The 18,360-nt window shown below is 40.2% G+C and overlaps 1 protein-coding gene across 2 annotated transcripts in view; it reads right to left on the bottom strand.

Annotated features, from left to right (window-relative positions):
* Positions 1–4,075: 4,075 nt before the first annotated feature.
* The window catches only part of RCL1 (RNA terminal phosphate cyclase like 1), a 31,598-nt gene continuing 17,313 nt past the window's right edge, over positions 4,076–18,360 (bottom strand). The window contains exons 7-9 of one of the 2 annotated variants that reach the window (XM_084504724.1): positions 16,500–16,656; positions 10,919–11,022; positions 4,076–5,581 (exon numbers count right to left, since the gene is read on the bottom strand). In XM_084504724.1, the coding sequence (XP_084360850.1) occupies positions 5,431–5,581; positions 10,919–11,022; positions 16,500–16,656 (412 nt within the window). In that variant the 3' untranslated portion in view covers positions 4,076–5,430. Of the gene's footprint in view, positions 5,582–7,998; positions 9,216–10,918; positions 11,023–16,499; positions 16,657–18,360 lie in introns of those variants that run through there. The other variant, XM_084504723.1, reaches the window with a different exon arrangement.

The raw sequence follows: 18,360 nt of genomic DNA, 5'->3' as shown, positions 1-18,360 counted from the left end.
GGACTTGTTCTCCAGACCCCTCACCAGCTTCATTGCCCTTCTCTGGACTCACTTGAGCACCTCCATGTCCTTCTTGTAGAGAGGGGCACAAAACTGAACACAGTACTCCTTGAAAAAATCCAGAGGAGGGCAATAAAGCTGGTGAGAGGGCTGGTAGGCATGTCCTATGAGGAGAGGCTGAAAGCACTTGAGTTAACTTCTCTGAAGGAAGACAACAGCTGACCTCATTTCTGTCTACAACTTCCTCTCTTCTTTTCCGACAAGGGGAAGTGCTGGCCTCTGCTTCCTGGTCACTAATGACAGGATGTGTGGGAATGGCACAAAGCTGCACCAGGGAAAGTTCAGGCTGGACATTAGTAAAAAAATTCTTTACTGTGAAGGTGGTCAGTCCCTGAAACAGGCTTCCTAGAGAGGTGGCTGATGCCCCCTGCCTGCCAGTGTTCAAGAGACATTTGGACAATGCCCTCATTAATACCCTTTAACTCTTGGTTAGCCCTGAAGTAGTCAGGTAGTTGGGCTAGATGATCTTTGAAGGTCCCTTCCAACTGAACTATTGTAAATAAATAAATAAATAAATCTTTATTTGTACTTCAAAACTGAAAATAAAGAAGAAAAACTAGTTGGGCAGCTGCCACAGTCTTCTTTTGACAGGGCTGGCCCTACATGGTGTAGCTTTAGACTGTTCCACCCTCGTCACCCTCTTGTTGAGTAAAAAGCTGTTAAGGACCCTGTGAGTTGTATAGAAGCCTGCTCTTCTAAGATGTTCTGCATACTGTGGTAAAGGCCAGATCTTTTCAAATCAGCTTCTTTTCACTTTGAACACATACGCCATTACTTAGAACAGACTTGAACAAAATCTTGACACTGTTTCAAGGCAAAATTTGCTACTGACATCAGTAGTGAGAGATTAAGAAACAGAATTTTTATTAACAACCAGACACACACATTTCCAAAAGAAACAGGAATAACACTTTCTAGGCTCACCTATTGAGCTCTGATTTATGGTGGATATTTTTTTCTGAAAGTACATTACATACATAAGTTACAAAGAAAAAGCAAAGTGAAAATAAAAGGTAATGCACTTGCAGCATGAGTTATGATGTTGATTTTTATACTCGGTGCTCAAGAACATTTCACATCAGAAACCTTTTCCTTCACATTCTCCATCTGTAGATGTGTTTCCGAATACAAATACTTAAAGAAATCTCTCAGGAAGCACTGCAGAATCAAGCACCTTCTGAATGCTGAAACACAAACAAGCTGCAAGCTTTTTATCTGTTTTTCTACTTAAACTTTGGTAACATTTAAAAAACAACAACAACACCACCACACACACACAATAAATAATCAAGATTCATGCATATTTAGACCTGGCTTGCACATGCTCTTTAGTACACAGGAAATATAGGTCAGGTTACTCTTCCTGGTGTATACACAGTAATTTTACTAGTTCATGAGAGAGACTAGCACTTATACCTAACATGTACTGATATAGATATACTACAAATAACCTTAACAAATCTGTCTCAATTGTAATATCATAATTTATCAAGTGTAAGGACTACTTGGACATCGTGATGCTCTGACACAGTGCATGACTTCACTTCGTGACATGCAGTGCTGTCACAGCAGAGTTCAACCCACACACTCTTCCTTGCAGGACTTTGTCTTTTTTTCCCCTCCCACTGAAAACACGGTGGTGCTTTTCTGTTTTGTTTTGATTTTGGAGCTTGTCAGCACTGCTTTTAGATCAGACCCATGGAAAATTTTACATGTTCCACCCCCCAAGAATGATCTTTCATTGAAAAGGTTACTAAGAACTGAACAGTAACTGTAAAAGATGCCCCTTCCACTTTTTTCTTTTTTTGTAAATTCACAGTTGCTTTGACATAGAAGCAGCCTTACTCTGTATTCCCTAGGATAAACAGAAATGATTTCATCGGACATGCAAAATGAACGTGGGGAGATGGTCACACAATATCAAAAATTGAGCAAGAAATTCATATGTGAAACTATGCCTTCTGACAGCTGGTACTTTTCTTTATTGTCTTTTTCTCTCCCCCTGCTGTTGCTGTCTCAAGGGCACGATTGAAAAACTGGGAAGTGAATGTCAGAGTTTGCAAGCAGCAGAAGTATGTCTCAGTGGCTTGAAACAAAATCCATTTGACTCTTAATATCACCTGTGGGGTAGGGGAAGAAGAGAGAGAGTATACTCTGGCAGTAACATAATCACCATTTTGAAAACATTACCCAGGACAGCCATGTACTTACTGTCTTGGCCTAGCTAACTCACCTACTCTCTGCTTCCCCAGACATTTATTGCACTGGCTTCCAGCCATACACCTTCAGTAAACTGCGCTGTCTTGGACTGAAGCTATTTCACCTTCAGCATAATCTTAGCTACTCCAGAATCAGCTCTATAGCAAGTTAACATGAATTTTCTGATGTAAACACAGAAGGGACAGCACAGCTACCACCACATCTCAGAAATGCAGTAGTGTTTAACAATACACATTTAAAAAGTGGAAGCGTGTGCAAGGTAAACATACATTTTTCAAATACTTTTCACATCATCACAGTAGTAGCTTTTCCTGTTAGGCAAGTTTAAAGAAATAGATTCTCCATTTAATTAGTTACTCTGATTAGTTCTCTGTCAAAACATTTCTCTGTGCTTCCTTCACCCTGTCCACACTTGAATGTTAAAGTTACTGCAATTAAAATACACATTGCAAAATACTTCTATTAACTAGTCCCACACCTATACCCCTTGTTGTCCATCCTTAAAGCTTTTTGTAAGCAGAAAAGTTTCCAGTCACAGCAGAAGGATATTACCACAGCTGTTAACCCAAAAGGATGAACTAAATTGATGAATAGCACAAGGAGTACAGAATTATTCACATACAAATTCAAGTAACCAGTTTTAAATCTACCATGACAGACTGAGATTAAAACTTCCTCGTAACAATCATCCTAACAACAAAGCCTGTGATTATGAAGAATGTGAGTTGTCTTCGCCAGAAACTAATTTCCTCTGTACAGCTTGAAAATGAAGCTGCCTACTGCATATGGGATCAGTCTACCAACACAGATATTAATCACCATTCTCCCAATAAACAAACAGATCTTATCTGAACGATTTACGAATAACTACTTTTCACACAGTGTAGAAGTTAAACAATTTTAAGAAAGCTCTTAGCTAAAAACTCCTTTGTAATTGTTCCTCTTTCTCCAGAGACCGTCTGTTCTAGAAGACTTACTCCTGCTACATACATATATTTTTCTGAGTAAAGTAACCGGCAGTTCTGAGTCAGAGCAAGCAGTCTGTTGTAGAGCTACACAATATGGTTGTTTTCTCTCAGCAGGTCTAAGAGTTAGCAGCCTAACTTCAACACTGAGGTATAGTTAAGCATGTGTAATTTTATGATTTAATTACTCTATTGCTAAGGAATCTGCTACCTGGGCAACACACTGCCCTTTCTATGTTTGGTGTAACTGTAACATTTGAAAATGCTCTCACAACTTCAAAAGCTGAGTTTTAAAAGTTAAAAGGTAATAGAGCTTTTCAGTTTTGAAGTTGTGACACTTCCAAATTTTTATTTAGGCTGATTTTAGAAATCTGAGCTGTGCTGTAAAATTGCATCTTTAATTAGTGTAGGTTTTATACATTCATTCTGATCACCATTGATCTTAGCTTGTACATTTCAGCTTTTGGACCAATGGCTCCTTGTATTTAGTGCAATTTTAATTTGGAGTTTCCAGTTTTTATTGCTTAGGTTACAAGGGGAAGCAATGTAAGAAGTTATTATTCTCCACCCACAGATTTCTTCCTGTTATAATTTGAAAAAAAAAAAAAAAGTCAAATAATTTTATTTTGCTTTTTACTAAATTATTTTGGGTTTGCTTACCTGCAAATCAGATTTTGGAAGAGTACTAAGTTACAAAAATGGCCTCCCACCACCCCAAATTGTTCTTTTCATTTAACTGTTTAAAATAGCCTTTTATCACCTGAGGTACCATCTTACAGTGATGGGGAAAAGGTTAGTTGGTTTCTTTGTTCTTAAAGGGGAAGAAAATATTTTTTTTAGGACAAAATACTTTATTTTTTTCCAAAACATGTTTAGACAGATGTAGCAAGAACAAAGCACAGTACAAAAAATGACTCATGGCCTCCACTAGTTCATAAAGCACTAATCAAATACCTAATGTTTTGTCAAAGTTCTGTTCAGTCCAATACACATTTTTGATATTACAGAGGTAATGCCCACTTTACAGTGGCATCAGATGAAGTTTGCAAAACCATTATAACACAGTCACTAGTACTTGCTCTATAAATATACCAGCTTTCGACATGGTTTTATTTTACTCCAAACACATTGAGTGTAGTCTGAAGTCAAGTATAAATATCTTTCCTTGTGTCAGGAGTTCAGCACTAAGCTCAACAGGTTTGCATGGAATCTACCAAAACTCTTTCTCGCGTAAGTATTTATAGCAAGATAGGAACTTTTACCACCAGTCAATCCAAACAATGCTCATTGCGTGTAACTCCTCTTTCAAAATGGAGAAGATGCACATAACTTGATGGCACTAAATGAATATATTTTTCTTCATGAAACCCTGAACAGCTTTTTTGTTACCTTTCAAAACTAATTGTGAACTACAGTGTGTTACATGCCAAACATGAAAGGAATGTTTGACAGTTCAGAAACTGTCAAGGTTTCTCCTCCCATGCCATCTTTGCAGAGAAGGATAAAATAAATCAGCACAGACTGTGATCTCTACTTCAGTATTCTAGCATTAAAGAAAATTAGAAGGCAGGCATTTTTTCCCCTCCTGCAAAATTAATTTAGTCAACATAAGTGGGAGTGAAGCATTTGACAAATTCTATACACAATGTATGTTGCGCCAAAAATAATAGTCCCAGCTTGTACTTTTACTTTAATGCCAATATTAATTCCACAGATATCTCAAGAATCTAATGTATCTCTTGTGACCATCTATTTTGTAGTGCAAATCTCATTTTGGTCAATCTTGTTTCCCCTTTCTATCTAAACCATTTAGAAAAAGCTAAGAGTGAAGTTTGTAGATAGACATAACTAGGGCACCTACTACATTTAAGGCTCGAGGATGCAAGAATAAAGGGCATGAGGACAAAAGGGGCACATCTCTCCCATGTAGTGGAGTACAGTGCAAAGAGCCCCAAGCCAGCTGAGACTCCAGCCAGCCATTCCATGCAATACAGAATAGTGGCATTACATTTGCAAAGAGGACAGGTCTAAACAGCCTAAAGTCAGCTTTATTGTTTCCATGCAGCAAGCTTTAGCACCTCTGCACTGGTTTTCCTTCTGCCAGAATAAGCACGGGGGAAGATGTTTTTTCATCAGATCTTTGCAGTCTTTTCTGGCACCCCACTTCATAGTCTGGAAACGCTTCTTATCTTATTGTTTTGCTAAGGTTGGAAAATCCAATGCCAACACACGTCATTAAGACTTTTTCTCCACCCTTGTGTTCTTCTTCAGGGGACTTCGTTTCAATTTTAAACATGATCTGGAAGAAGCTTCTCAGGTGTCGCAGAAATTCAATTCTGAGGGAGAAAAAACAACAGAATTTAAGAAACAAAACAGAAAGCCCACCAGCAGTACCTACTAGGGCTGATTCCAGCAGTAAGCACAATGAGTACAATAAGCAGGAGAAGATTGCTTAGTACAGAGAAATAAACCTACAAGCTCCAAAAATTCTTACTTGCATTGTTGCTAGTGACCCCTACTGAAATCACCATGTGCTCTATATAAGCAGACAGAGAAGGAATGCCTGCCAACAGCAAGACAAACAGTGGTGAAGGAAGAAATGTGATTAAGGAAGACAGGAGAAAAAAAAAAGTGTAGCCAGGCAAGGTCACTTACCCATGATGTTGACTCTCCACCAGGGCCATGTGAACCCAGTACTAATCCATGGTAATCATCTCCCAGTATTTAAAGCAGAAATAAAAGATGAATAGGAATAGCCAAAAGGTTTGCTACGTCAAAAAAGAGATATCAGATCCTAAAGTGTGTTTGATTTGTATTGCTAACTATTCCACTTCTGGGTTATGTGTTTCTTTCGAATCACTTCCAGATTCTTCATTCTTCCTGTTTTTTCAGACTGGATATTACAAAAAATTTATTTCCTGTGAGGGTGGTCAAACACTGGAACAAGCTTCCTAGCAAGGTGATTGATACCCCATGACTGTCGGTGTTCATCTGAATAATGCCCTTTAATTTAAGTGTGCCATGAAGTTGTGAGACAGTTGGACCCGATGATCTGTGTAGGTCCCTTCCAACTGAGCTTTTCTGTTCTATTCTCTGCTGATTTTCAGGAGAAAAAACCCAAAGTAGTTTCCTTTCATCATTTTAGAAGGGGGGCATAAAGAGACTAAATGGACACAGTACTTCTAAATGCATACTGACCACAGGAGCAGCAACAGGAAAAATAGTGAAAAGCATAAAAAAGAACTAACAAATAAAAACAGCAAAACAAACAAACAAAAAAACAATTGAAGGCGACATTCTTACTAGCTTCTTCAAAACAGGAAATAAGCAGTTGCACCAAAGTGTTACAAATATAAAAGTAATAATTGCTCATGACAGAATTCTAGTCTCTTCAAGTCACAGTCACAGGCAAGTCTGCAGCCTTGAACTAATATTTAATCTCCTACATCAATTAGCATGTAGTATTTTTAGGCTAAGTTCCAGTCCACACATTTGTGCAGCTGGCACTCTGAAAAAAAGCCTCTGCTTTGCAAGCTAAGAACATCATCACAAGCTTATCACACTTATGTCATAAACCTAAATCAACAGAAAGTACCCACAAAATGCTAAGGAGTAGACCAAGAGCACAGTACAGTCCTCACTTAAACATCACAGGGCCTCCTGGTACCTCTTAATCACAGAAATTCAGGAGTATCCAAACATGAAGCACAGCGAGAGCTGCAGGAACAGAATTTGCTTTACCCACATGAGTATTGCTGCTCCTGTGCTTGGATACATACACGGGGAGAGGAGGGACACAGCAGTAGCTTGGCAAAGAGAGGCTGCTGTTACCGACACTGGTCTGTGCTTGGTAAGGTGTGTGATTAATCTCTGGAGCAGTCAGCTGAATACCTCTGCAGGGTGAACATGGGCACATGGCTCCTTCAGTTATGTAAACCTTTTCACCTCACCTTCCTGGCTTAGTGACCAGCAAGTTATAGGCATGAGCTCTCATTTCTTGAATGGGTTAAGAGTTTAAAGGACAAAATTAAGAGTGCCTTTCTGCCATGCCTCCCCAGCTGCAAGGGTTCTGGTTGCTGCTATAATAGGCAAATGGGCATACGTTGGCACAAATGCTTCAGTAAAGCTGACAGGCAAAAGCTATGTACCAGCCTCCTTGTTAGCTGGGTCCTTTCCCAGAGCTTTGGCAGTGTGACATGCAAGCAGCCGAGCCCAAAACAGCAGGAACACAGTGTTGAATAGCAAGGAGGGCACAGAACAAGCTGCACAAATGCTGCACAAAGGCAGCATGGAACCAAAATCTTTGGGGAAAAATCTTTGGAGCTGACCAGCAAGATCTGCAACATGTTCATGGGATTGGTTCAGCCTGTACCTCTCTGTATGTTTGTAGGCTTCCATGCCGATCTGCCTATTCTTTTGAGTAAAGACAGAGTGAAAAAGCAAAAGGGCTTTGCCACAGTCTCAGGGTAAATGAGACAGGCTTAAGGGAATGGGAAGGGAGGGGAGGCTGCCTGGAGACCAGGAAGGAGATTTGCGAGCAGTGGGAAGAGGTAAGAACTCTGGAAACGGGACAAATAGAGGGGTAAGAGACAAGGATAAGTGACAAAATGAAGTAGGAAGTGGGTTGGTATTAGCTTGAGGCTGATACAGGTTAGGTATGGGAAGGTCTACATCCCAAATAAGAGAGGTGGCTGCACCAAACACACATGTACAGACCAGAGGAGTGATGGAAGGACTGAGAAGTATAGCACAGTTTGTTTTGCTGGAATTTTAGTCTGTATCTTCAGGCAGAAGAACAAGGCAGAGCTTAACACTTTCCTTTAAGCCAGGCTAATTGAGCCACACCTGAGATATTCCTCAAGGCAAGCCACCTCCAAATTAAAAATCATTGTACTACCATAAAAAAGAAAAAAGGCATAAAGTCTGTTTACAGAATTGCCATCTTTTCCCAGAAGCCTGCTAAACAGCAAAGATAACACATCCACTTCACACATTTTAGCTTGCTGTCATGGCAAAATGACCAGCTTGCCAATCACCACCAGAGAAGAACTGGGCACCAACAACAGCTTCTTTGCTCCTCTACCCCAAAAACAGAGCAGGGCACAGGGGAGCTCACTCACAGTCCCCCCAGACTGCCCATCACACCAGGGGACACAAGGGTGCCAGAGCTGACCCTGCCAGACCTGGCCTGAAGTCTCTGCTCTCAAGCCCAGACCAAGTTGCTCCTGAGTACCAGATCCCAGCCCCCATCTGCTGCCACCCTGGCCCATTATGTGGGGAAGGGGAGGCCTTGATCATGGCCCACCCAGGGGAGGAGGGAGAAAGGGCAAGTGAGAGAGCAGGGGGGCTGTGCCTATTCCCACTCCCTCTGGCTGAAACCCCTAAACAGCCTTGGAGCCAGGTCTGGAGGTCAGCTTAATGGGGCTGGGGTAGGACACTAGCATGCCTGCAGTGAGTGTCCGTGCCATGAGCCATGCCACAGGCCCTGCCCAGCCAACAGTTACTTCCCTGGTGGCAGCCGAATAAACACCAATGGTGATGGTGGAGCAGAGGCAGGTGCCACCTTCTGTGGCAAGTCTTCCCTCAGGCTGTGGCTTTTCTTCCTTCTTTCTTTCTATGACTGCCTTTTCTTCCTTCATTCATCTTGGTCTTGTCAAGTTTTCCCCTGACATTTTTGGTGGCCTGCATGCCACAGCTCTTGAGCAGTTCTCAAACGCAGTTTGTTCGTACTTGTGCTCCAAAGTTTTTTCCTCCCTGAGGCCACTCAGGCTGGTAGTTGCTTTCTTGCTGCTCTCCTTCAGTGTCCTGCTTCATGCCAATTCACCTGCATGCAGACTAGCCCATCTTGCAAGACCCTCATTTCTTGCTTGATTTAAAGTGCGTTGTTGTGCACAATTCAGCAAGGTGGTGGCACAGGCAGCACCCAGTATTAAGCTCAGCTTGACAGACATGCACTCACTTCTGTGAAATCTGGAATACATTATAAGAGAAGATGATCCAGATGGCCACAGACCAAGTGGCCTTTGTGGGACTGGAGTCCCTCCTCAGCACAGCACTGCTCACGGCATTACCTCCACATTAGCAGGGGCAAAGGATCTGTTAGGGAAATGCACAGATGTGGAACACATTTCCTCATTGTGGTGGATGTATCCCAGAGTACCATATTCCCCTCACAGTGCTCTAATCCACCAGCTGAACTGTCACATCCATGCTATGCTGTGCTACACAGGGAACTTAACCTAGTGTATATGGTTTATACACTCCAGCTTTGGAGTCTGGAGGTTAAAGTGTTAAATACAGAGATGTCACAGTCCCAAGAGAGGGAAGGAGAGACAATGAAATGGAACATGACAGTAATTTAGTTCAAAAACTAAATTGTGCATTTAATGAGCCGCTCAAGGGCCAAATTTCTTAACCCTTTACCAGCTGCTTTAGTGAGGGCATGAGGGTACTGAGGAGTTGCATGATCTCATGTAACACATGCTGCTCCAGAATGTCTGCTCCTGACCTTCATCCCTGCCATGCACTACCTAGACTGGCAGAACTCACAAGCCACCCATTTGAAATCAGCCAGCTTACAAAATAAAATAGCGTGTTTGCATGACTTGTATGGTATTAAAAAAAGGGTTGAGCAATGCATGTCATTGCTTTGTTTCACCTGCTTAATTGTGCACTTCAAACACTGGTATTTACTACTTTGTATGCCTTTCACATGCATATGCTCTTCAGATGGGATTACTTTACCCCTGCAATGGAAAGCTTTTCTGTCCTCCCCCTCAAAATCTGATGAATGTTGTTTCCAAGATAATAGGTGTTGAGAATAGCAGTTAGGCAATTTCTAGATCTCATGTGATGGCACCACCATTCTTCAGTTATCACAGTACTGTACCTTTCACATATACAGCACCGGTACCATGATAACCGAAAAAGGACAGTTCATAGTCTTATTGTTTGACACCATTGCCAGATAAACAACCCCCGCCCCCATCTTGCTTAAAGAAAAAACGCCTTAGTCTCTATGAATAACTGTCAGCCACTCATCATTCTGCTAGAGCAAATGAAATTTTTGATGCTGGATTCCCTTTACCTACCCGCGTGTTGAAACTAACAATATGAGAAATTTATTCTTTTTGTATCCTCTGAACAAGTACCAGCCACAGACAAATCTTTAACAAAATTCAAGACTAAAGGACATGACTAAACTCCACTGTTCGACAGGGCTAGAGCTTTGGGGCTGCACACAGTTCCAGAAAGTGAACTCTTGAGCTTTTTCCTTTGGACAGTCACAGCTTTAACATTTGGCTAGCCATTCAAAACATGCCATTTAATGCCACAGCTCCAGAGAAATCACTAGGAAAACAAGGTAGCGTATGCTAGGCAACAAAAAGCTAACTGACGTACGCATACAATACGAGACCAACAACCAACAACAAACTCCATCTCTGTAATTTTCATTGCCTCAGAATCAGGAATAATATAGAACAGTAAGGAAATAATCTTCTAACATGTAGAAATAAGTATAAGGTAACTTACACCACCTGTCTTATTTGAAGATGGGTACAAGTTGTTCTGTTGTTCTGACTTAGACAATATCTTCCCTACAGAAAAATATCTGCCATAAAACTACCAAATTAAACAGGACTAGGTAATTAAACTGAACAAAAACAACTCACGTGTATGGAGACAGAGGTCCTAACAGGACTTTGGAAACATCCTGTTGTCCAAGGGTCATGAGCAGCAGAGCAAGGCTCTGGTTTGTTGAATCTACACAGCCTCCCTGCAAACCAAAATGTTTTAATAATTAATCTCTGTACAAACCAGAAATTGGGATGGGAAAAGAGTAACAGAGGAGAAAGATATACTTAAAAAAGGCTTTATTAGTGCTCTCAATTTTCATGGTCCAAAAAGATAAAAATCTAGATTTTGTAATGATGATAAATTAATTTCACTTGACAAGCTGGGAAAGGAACAGAACTCAACCAAAAACCAATAACCGTGTCACACTAAAAAACCCACCCATTTTTCCTAACTTGTTCTCTTCCAACACTACAAAATCGAAACATTGCTGAACTCTAATAACAACCATGAGCAGGAAGGTGACATGAACATTTGCATTTCCACTCTTTGTAGTAAACTGAAAATAACTTAATAAACTGTAGCACAGCACATTTGAAGATGACAGGATTTGCAGTACCTTATGATAAGTATAAAGTATTACATTTAAACAAATAATAGTTCAGCCTTAGCAGCTGCAAACAGTAAGTTAAAAACTGATTGACATACACCCTCCTAAACCCCTACTGTTAATTTTTGTGGTTTTGCATATCTATAATGGAATGGAATATTTTTATTGCTTTGTGAAAGAGCCACTATGTAGAACTACATATATGACAGTCAAGTAAGTACAAGAATCAGTCATACGTGCACGGTAAATTGTTTTGTATGCAGAAAATGTTAACTACTATGATAAATATAAAAATTAGAATATCCAAATTAGGCTTTCATTGTTTACAAAACTTGAACAAATTAAAAGGGTAGCCTTCAGTCAATACTAGTGCAGGGAGAATTTACTAGGTATGACTATGCAAACACATAGAAAATAGGAAAATTTCTGACATAAAATTATTTTGTATTTTCCTCATGTTCATCCTGATCCAAAGCCCCATGAAGTCAGTGAACAGTTTTCTGCAGATTAAGAACTGATGCTAAACCCTCTGAACAGGCTCTCTGGAAAAAGCAAAACTGCAGAGCCATCCTTTTAAAACTGAACTCTCTAATGAGGTAAACTGGCAACTACCTTTCTGGGCAAAGAGAAAACTGTCATCATTTTCTAGCTATCACCATTCAAAAAGGCAAAGGAGGAGCAAAATAAATTTTGGAATAAATGGATTTTTTAAAAAAAGGGTGTGACAACTTGATTACACTTGCCCAGTAAGAGTACAGAAAGAAGGACCTTTCCAAGGAGAGATATCAAATGTTTAAGTTTCAAGATGGCCTTGTATCTGTATGAGAAGCCTCAGTCCCATCCCTTTAAAAAAAACAAATTCTGCACTTCATTTAACAGGTAGTATACCACAATGAAGGAAACATCTTCATTACGTATACCACCATGATCTAAATCATAGAAACACACTTTTACAGCAGCCCTTGTCATTTAAACTACGTGAATCTACCACACCAATGTTGAGAGGTTCACGTATTCAACCTAATGCTATCTGACCTATTATATAAAAAAGCTTCAATCAGCAGAGACTACCATGTCCTGTATGATATATCAACACATGATGCATCCATCACATCTTAGTTGCTAACAAGATCTCCCTTGCTGCAATGAGTCAGTCATCCCTACTATTAAGCATTAGCAATGTATTGTCATGCCCATTCCCACATAGGCTGTTGCCATACAGGCAAATTAAGTTATTTGTTTGTAATCTAATGCTGACAGAACAGTAGCTTGTGTCAACTTAAATACAAAGAAATGCCACTCCCAGGGAGGCCAACTTTTCTCCCTCAATCTACCTGCTGCTTACTCAGGAGTGCAAAAAGAACAATCCTCCCACTAGAAATGGGATGGGCAAAGTCAGAGCCAAACTGCTGACATTTGTTCCAAAACAGCTGTCACTGTTACCAGCCTAGGATGCAGCTTGTAGTTCATGTTGATTCAGTTTATGGTAGTTTCTCCATTACTGTTTCCATTGACAACAGAGACGGATCCAGGACATAAGTAGAGACAAAGGCCACTTAAAATCCAGTCAATTTTGAAATGCTGCAATGCAAATATCACAGTCTACATGCATGAACAAAAATAACTCTGGGCATTTGACAAAAGTGTTTTGAAAAGGATTATTCTCCAGAGCTTGAACCCAGCTTTAATTAAGTCTTGCTAACAACTTTAGGATAAACACAATTTTCTCTCTTACATGTGTGGTGTATACTTGCATGCCTCAATACACCCTGAGGTGTATCATTCATTAGGTGAAATGCAAAACTGTTTTCAGAGGGATAGAGCTGAGACATATCGCACTGAAGCAAGGTCGTCTTCAAAGTTAAGCCTTCAATGAAATGCTTCACTTGTATTACCTCTAGTTACACAGAACAACAGCCTTACCCCTTATGCCCTCCGAAGCTCCCGTAACAACTGCAACTTTTCTCACAGAAGAGCTCAGACTTAATTAGGTATTATATCCTCCCCAATTTCCCCTGATCATTAGGGATATAAGCATTCATTTTGTTTCCAGTTCTTCCAGGCCCTTCCACTCTGCCAATCACCTACAATATAAAGTTCCCATGACTAGCTCCTTTCAAATGCGTAAAAGGATGCCTTTTTTATTGCCCTTCCACAATTAAGCTTAGGTAAGAATTGCATAGAGATTTCTAAAGACAAAACTAGTCACTCCACGTCCCTCTTTCAGGGCCCCTGTAACTAGCACTGTGCCATTTACTATTAGTCAATTAGCTCTGATATCCTTCCTTCAACAAAGATACATTAAAAAAAGCTCCACAGATTCCCAGAATCACATGCCCTCTTCAATTTCTTTTTGAAGGTTTAGTAATAGGCACATTTAGCACTTAGCACAGCAAGACTCAAATCCTTAGATTTACTAGGTGGTAAAGTTCATCTAATAGCAAGCATTAAGCAAGCACTTTAAGAGATGCCTGTGAGCCCCTTTAAACAGTAATGAACTCCAGTAGCAGTGTGGGTGACCCTGACTGCTAAAACCCTCTGCAGAGAATCATCTTCGATGCTGCCAGGATGCTCTTTTATAACAAAACCTCTCCAGCCCCCGCAGCACAGTACCTACAGATAAGGCACAGATGGAGAAACAGTTTCAAGCAGTAAACAGGCAATTGAAGCACAGGGAGAACAATTCTCCCAAGCGCTGTTTTCAGTGAGTACCAAGTGTAAAGAGAGTGGGTCTTAAGGACTTCCTGCTCAAAGCAGTCTCTTCTTGTCCCATGCATAACTTTCCCAACTTTTTACTGTTTCTCCAGACATGTTATATAGGCAAAGAAACAACAACATAATACACAGTACCTTCAAAACACGCAAATATCACACACTTTGGAATGTTTTTATATCCTCTTTCGTGTCAACACTGGATCAAACTGACCCAAGCTTGCAAAAAAATATATATTTTTTTAAATTGTTGTTGAGCACTCTGTGAGAGTGTCATAACATAAATTCCTTAACTCAAGTGCCAACTTTGTCACAGAAGGCCACAGCTAGCAGCCTCGTTCACTAAGAGTCTGATCTTCAAAAACAGTGAAAACCCCTGCCCCATCAGTTAATCATTCAAAGACTTGTGTGTTCCCCAAACACCTCTTTCTGTTGTCCTGAGATATGTACTACCTGGGTTTGCTTTGCAGAATTTGACTGAACACATTTACTGGCTGCAGTATGTCCAAAACTAAAATCATCTAGTCATGGCCTTTTCAGTCTTCTTTGTTTTGGTAGTTCTGACTTCTGACTCTGCAGAAAGTATATCATCTGGACAGACTCCCAGCAGTAGTTTCAATCTGTCAAGTGCTGGATGATTATTTTCAAGGGAAAAGAGTAGCTATTGCTGCTGATAAAAACATGTAGAAATTGGATTTGCAGGCCTGCTTGAACATCTTTTCCAAAAGGTCTACACAAAGTAACAGGTGTACTGAATTTTACCTGTTTTTTTTTTTTTTGTTTGTTTGTTTGTTTTAAAGTAAGATTTTCCAATTCACCCCTCAAAAATAGCTAACTGTTGCTACACAATTGCTAGTAGAAACTTAGAGATGGTTTCACTGGCTGTCAGCTCTCCATGCATGCTAGACTTTCAAATACAAGGGGTCTGACCTGCACCCAGGAAAAAAAAGTTGTTTGTGGCACTTCTGAGACAAGAACCCTGGACTAGAAATGATCCTTTGCAGTTTTACCAGTAACAGCATTGCCAGTCTGTATAGACAGAAGAGTTCTTGCAAACCTGTAACAGTACTTGTATTCTTTGTCTCTCTGAATGACACTGTCCTTCGTAAGCATCTATATAGCTGTTTGGAAAGGCAAACTGAAGAATATTTTTGGAATCTTTTTCATTACCTGCATCTAAGAGGAGAGGGAAAGTCTAGCAACATGGTGCATTTAAGACAAGTTTTAGACACAGAAGGGAATACATGAAATACTTTTCAGTGGAAATGCTAGGGTTATATCTGAGTTCCAGCATACACTGAAAAAATAAAGAAATAGTTGAAGACTGGAACAAGTGGACAAGTTGGTAATTCAGACAGATGAAGATGTGTTGGCAGCAGAGAAAGCAAAAGATAACAGATGAACAACCTATCCACTGGGATGAATGTAAAGTCTAAGACAAAGGGGCATTTTTATAACTGACTACATTACCTAAAACAGGTTATTATTAATGGTATTTTAAATAATTTGCCATGTCCTAACAGGTTATTCTAGTTCAGAGCAAATAAATCTTTCTTTATTAACTCATTGAGTACAATCTGTAGATGGCTGCCTCCTAAAGGCCAAATGTGTTTTGTCAGCACTAACAACTGCTTATTTTAACATCTGTGGAGATACACAACAAGAGTGGATAGCTTCTTTATTAAATCAGAAGCTCAGTAATTGCTAAATAATTTGTTAGACCGAGAGGTGGTCATCTATTAGAAGTCTCACCACAAATGAAAACAAGCATTTTAATAAAAATAATCATGCTGTGGGAAATTGTGATGCACTTAAGATTCTTACGGAAACTGTCCTACGTCCTTTCTAACAAACCAATTAGCCAGTTCCTCATATAACAAACCTCAGGACATTTGAGTTTGTTATTGCTACAGTGAAGTGGCCAGCACTGAGGCTAGCTACTTTTTTCCTTCCTTCCTCTTTCTCATATTTTCCCACTCACAAAATCCCATTCCCACTGCTAGTTTAAGAGCATTACCATTTATGTGTTATGATTAAAAATGTAAGGTGACCACATGAAGCCAAGTGACCTCTGCTGCAGACAGAAGGCAATGAAAGCAAAATTTGTCTCTGCTATGATCTGTAGTTAACATACCCTGGGCACAAGAATTAACATGGCAGAGTAACTCATTATACCAGTACGTGACCATTCAAAACCACTCCTAATCCGGATCAAGAATATGCTTGTAGCATAAAATCATTGCTCTGTTTGGAACTCAGCCTGTCTGAGGGTACTCTCCAAATCACCTGTTGCTTCATCAATGTATCTTCACCTTCTTCCCCTTCAGCTATACACAGAAAACATATTGGCCACTTACCCTATAGATCTCCTCAAGCAACAGCTTAGCACAATTCTGGCCAAGTTCCTCAGGCAGCACAGCTGCTCCTTGGCCCTGAGGATTTGAGGCTAGCTCAGCACTGAGAAAAGTGCCATTGATGGTTTCTGCAATAAGGCACATGCCAAATCCTGGAGATCTGTAAGAAAAGTGCATTTGATTTGAAAACAAAATTGATTAAGAAGCCAAGAAGAAATGTCAACCTCCTCCTCAATTCACAGGCAGCCCCACTCATAAGACACTACGGGAAATGTGGACTTACTGACAAAATTCCTGTTTTATACATTTTGTTCATCCTGAAAAAAACAATAATTTAGAAGTTAAACCCAGTATCATTAGCACCAAATATACTGTGCTGGATATTCCTGGCACAAACTCTTTAAAAAGAAAAGTAACTAAAAAAACAAAACAATCAAACCTCAGAAATAACACTTTTTGTTAAAAAACAAACAAACAAAACCAACAGTATCTTTCATATTTACTTAACTAATCTTTGATGAACATTTCTAAAGTATCTGGAGTTTTTTCTCTGTCATGTTCAAAACCAAAACTGACTTTCTTTAGGGATCCATCCCTTTCCCTGGAAGCTTCACCATGTAGCAAGATCAGACCATAGTCCTAGCACCAAGAAAGAGGATGAAAGAACCTGATTCATACTACTTGAATTTCCAGTCACTTCTTTTCACTTACAGCTCAATACCATCCAGATCATTACAACCACACAAGAATTCTGAACATATAATTTGAAGAAAAAAAAATGCATTTTACTGAGAGTTTAGGATCCTAAAAAATGCTATTGTGAGTGTTAAACACTTTTGCTACAAGAAAGTAACAGATGTCTGAGTATGGCTTGCTGAGAAATCAAAGAGCTATAACAAGGGAAAAAAACACAAGATCTTTGTATTTATAGACTCTAGAAGAACACTAACAGCTAGCCATTCAAAATAAGGTTAACTTAACTTCCCTCCACTTACAGGACTTCCCACAGTTCTGGACTCCTGCTGCCTCCACTACTCAAACTTAATTAAAATAATGCCACTGACCCCAAACCTACCCAGAGTAGTGAGGAACACCACCACCACCACCAAATCACAAAAACAAAATCACCAGTAAACACATGTACTGGGTCTGGCTGGGATGGTGTTATCTTTCCCTGCAGTGGCCCATACAGTGCTGTGCTCTGCACCTGTAGCTAGAATAGCAATGGTATCAATCCAGTGTTGTGTATACTACTGAGCAGTGCTGGCACCGCATCAGGACTTCCTCCAGCCCCACAAGAACCAGCAGACTGGGGGTGGGCAAGAAGCAGGGAAGGGACATCACCAGGGCAGCTGACCTAAACCAACCAAAGGGATATTCCACACCATGTGGTGTCACGATCAGCAATAAAAGGTGGGAAAGGGGAAGGAGAAGGTGCAGCTCTTGTTACAAAGACTGTCCTCCCAAACAACTGCTACATGTCACGTCCTGCTTTCCACGACATGACTGAGCATTGCTCATTGATGGGAAGTAGAGAATTTTTTTTTCTTCCCTTTGTACTTCCACATGGTCTTTGCTTGTGTCCTCCCCACCCTGCCCCCCCCCCCATCTTCTCTTCCCTTTAATTAAATTATCCTTGTATCAATCTTTGAGACTTTATTTCCTTCCCAGCATACTGTCTTCTCCCTGCTCTTCTTCTGATGAGGGGGAGTGAAAGAGTGCTTGTGGTGGAGTATGGCTGCCCAGCAGGGTAAAACCACCACAACACACTATTCAAGTGTCAAAGAAGAGTAAGCCCTTTACAGGCAATTCAGTAGGGAGTGAACAAAAAGCTATTTGTGATTCCCACATATATTCAACTGTC

Source organism: Aythya ferina (assembly GCF_964211825.1).
Source record: "Aythya ferina genome assembly, chromosome: Z".
Classification (NCBI taxonomy): domain Eukaryota; kingdom Metazoa; phylum Chordata; class Aves; order Anseriformes; family Anatidae; genus Aythya; species Aythya ferina.
This window is presented reverse-complemented; position numbering and strand designations above follow the sequence as displayed.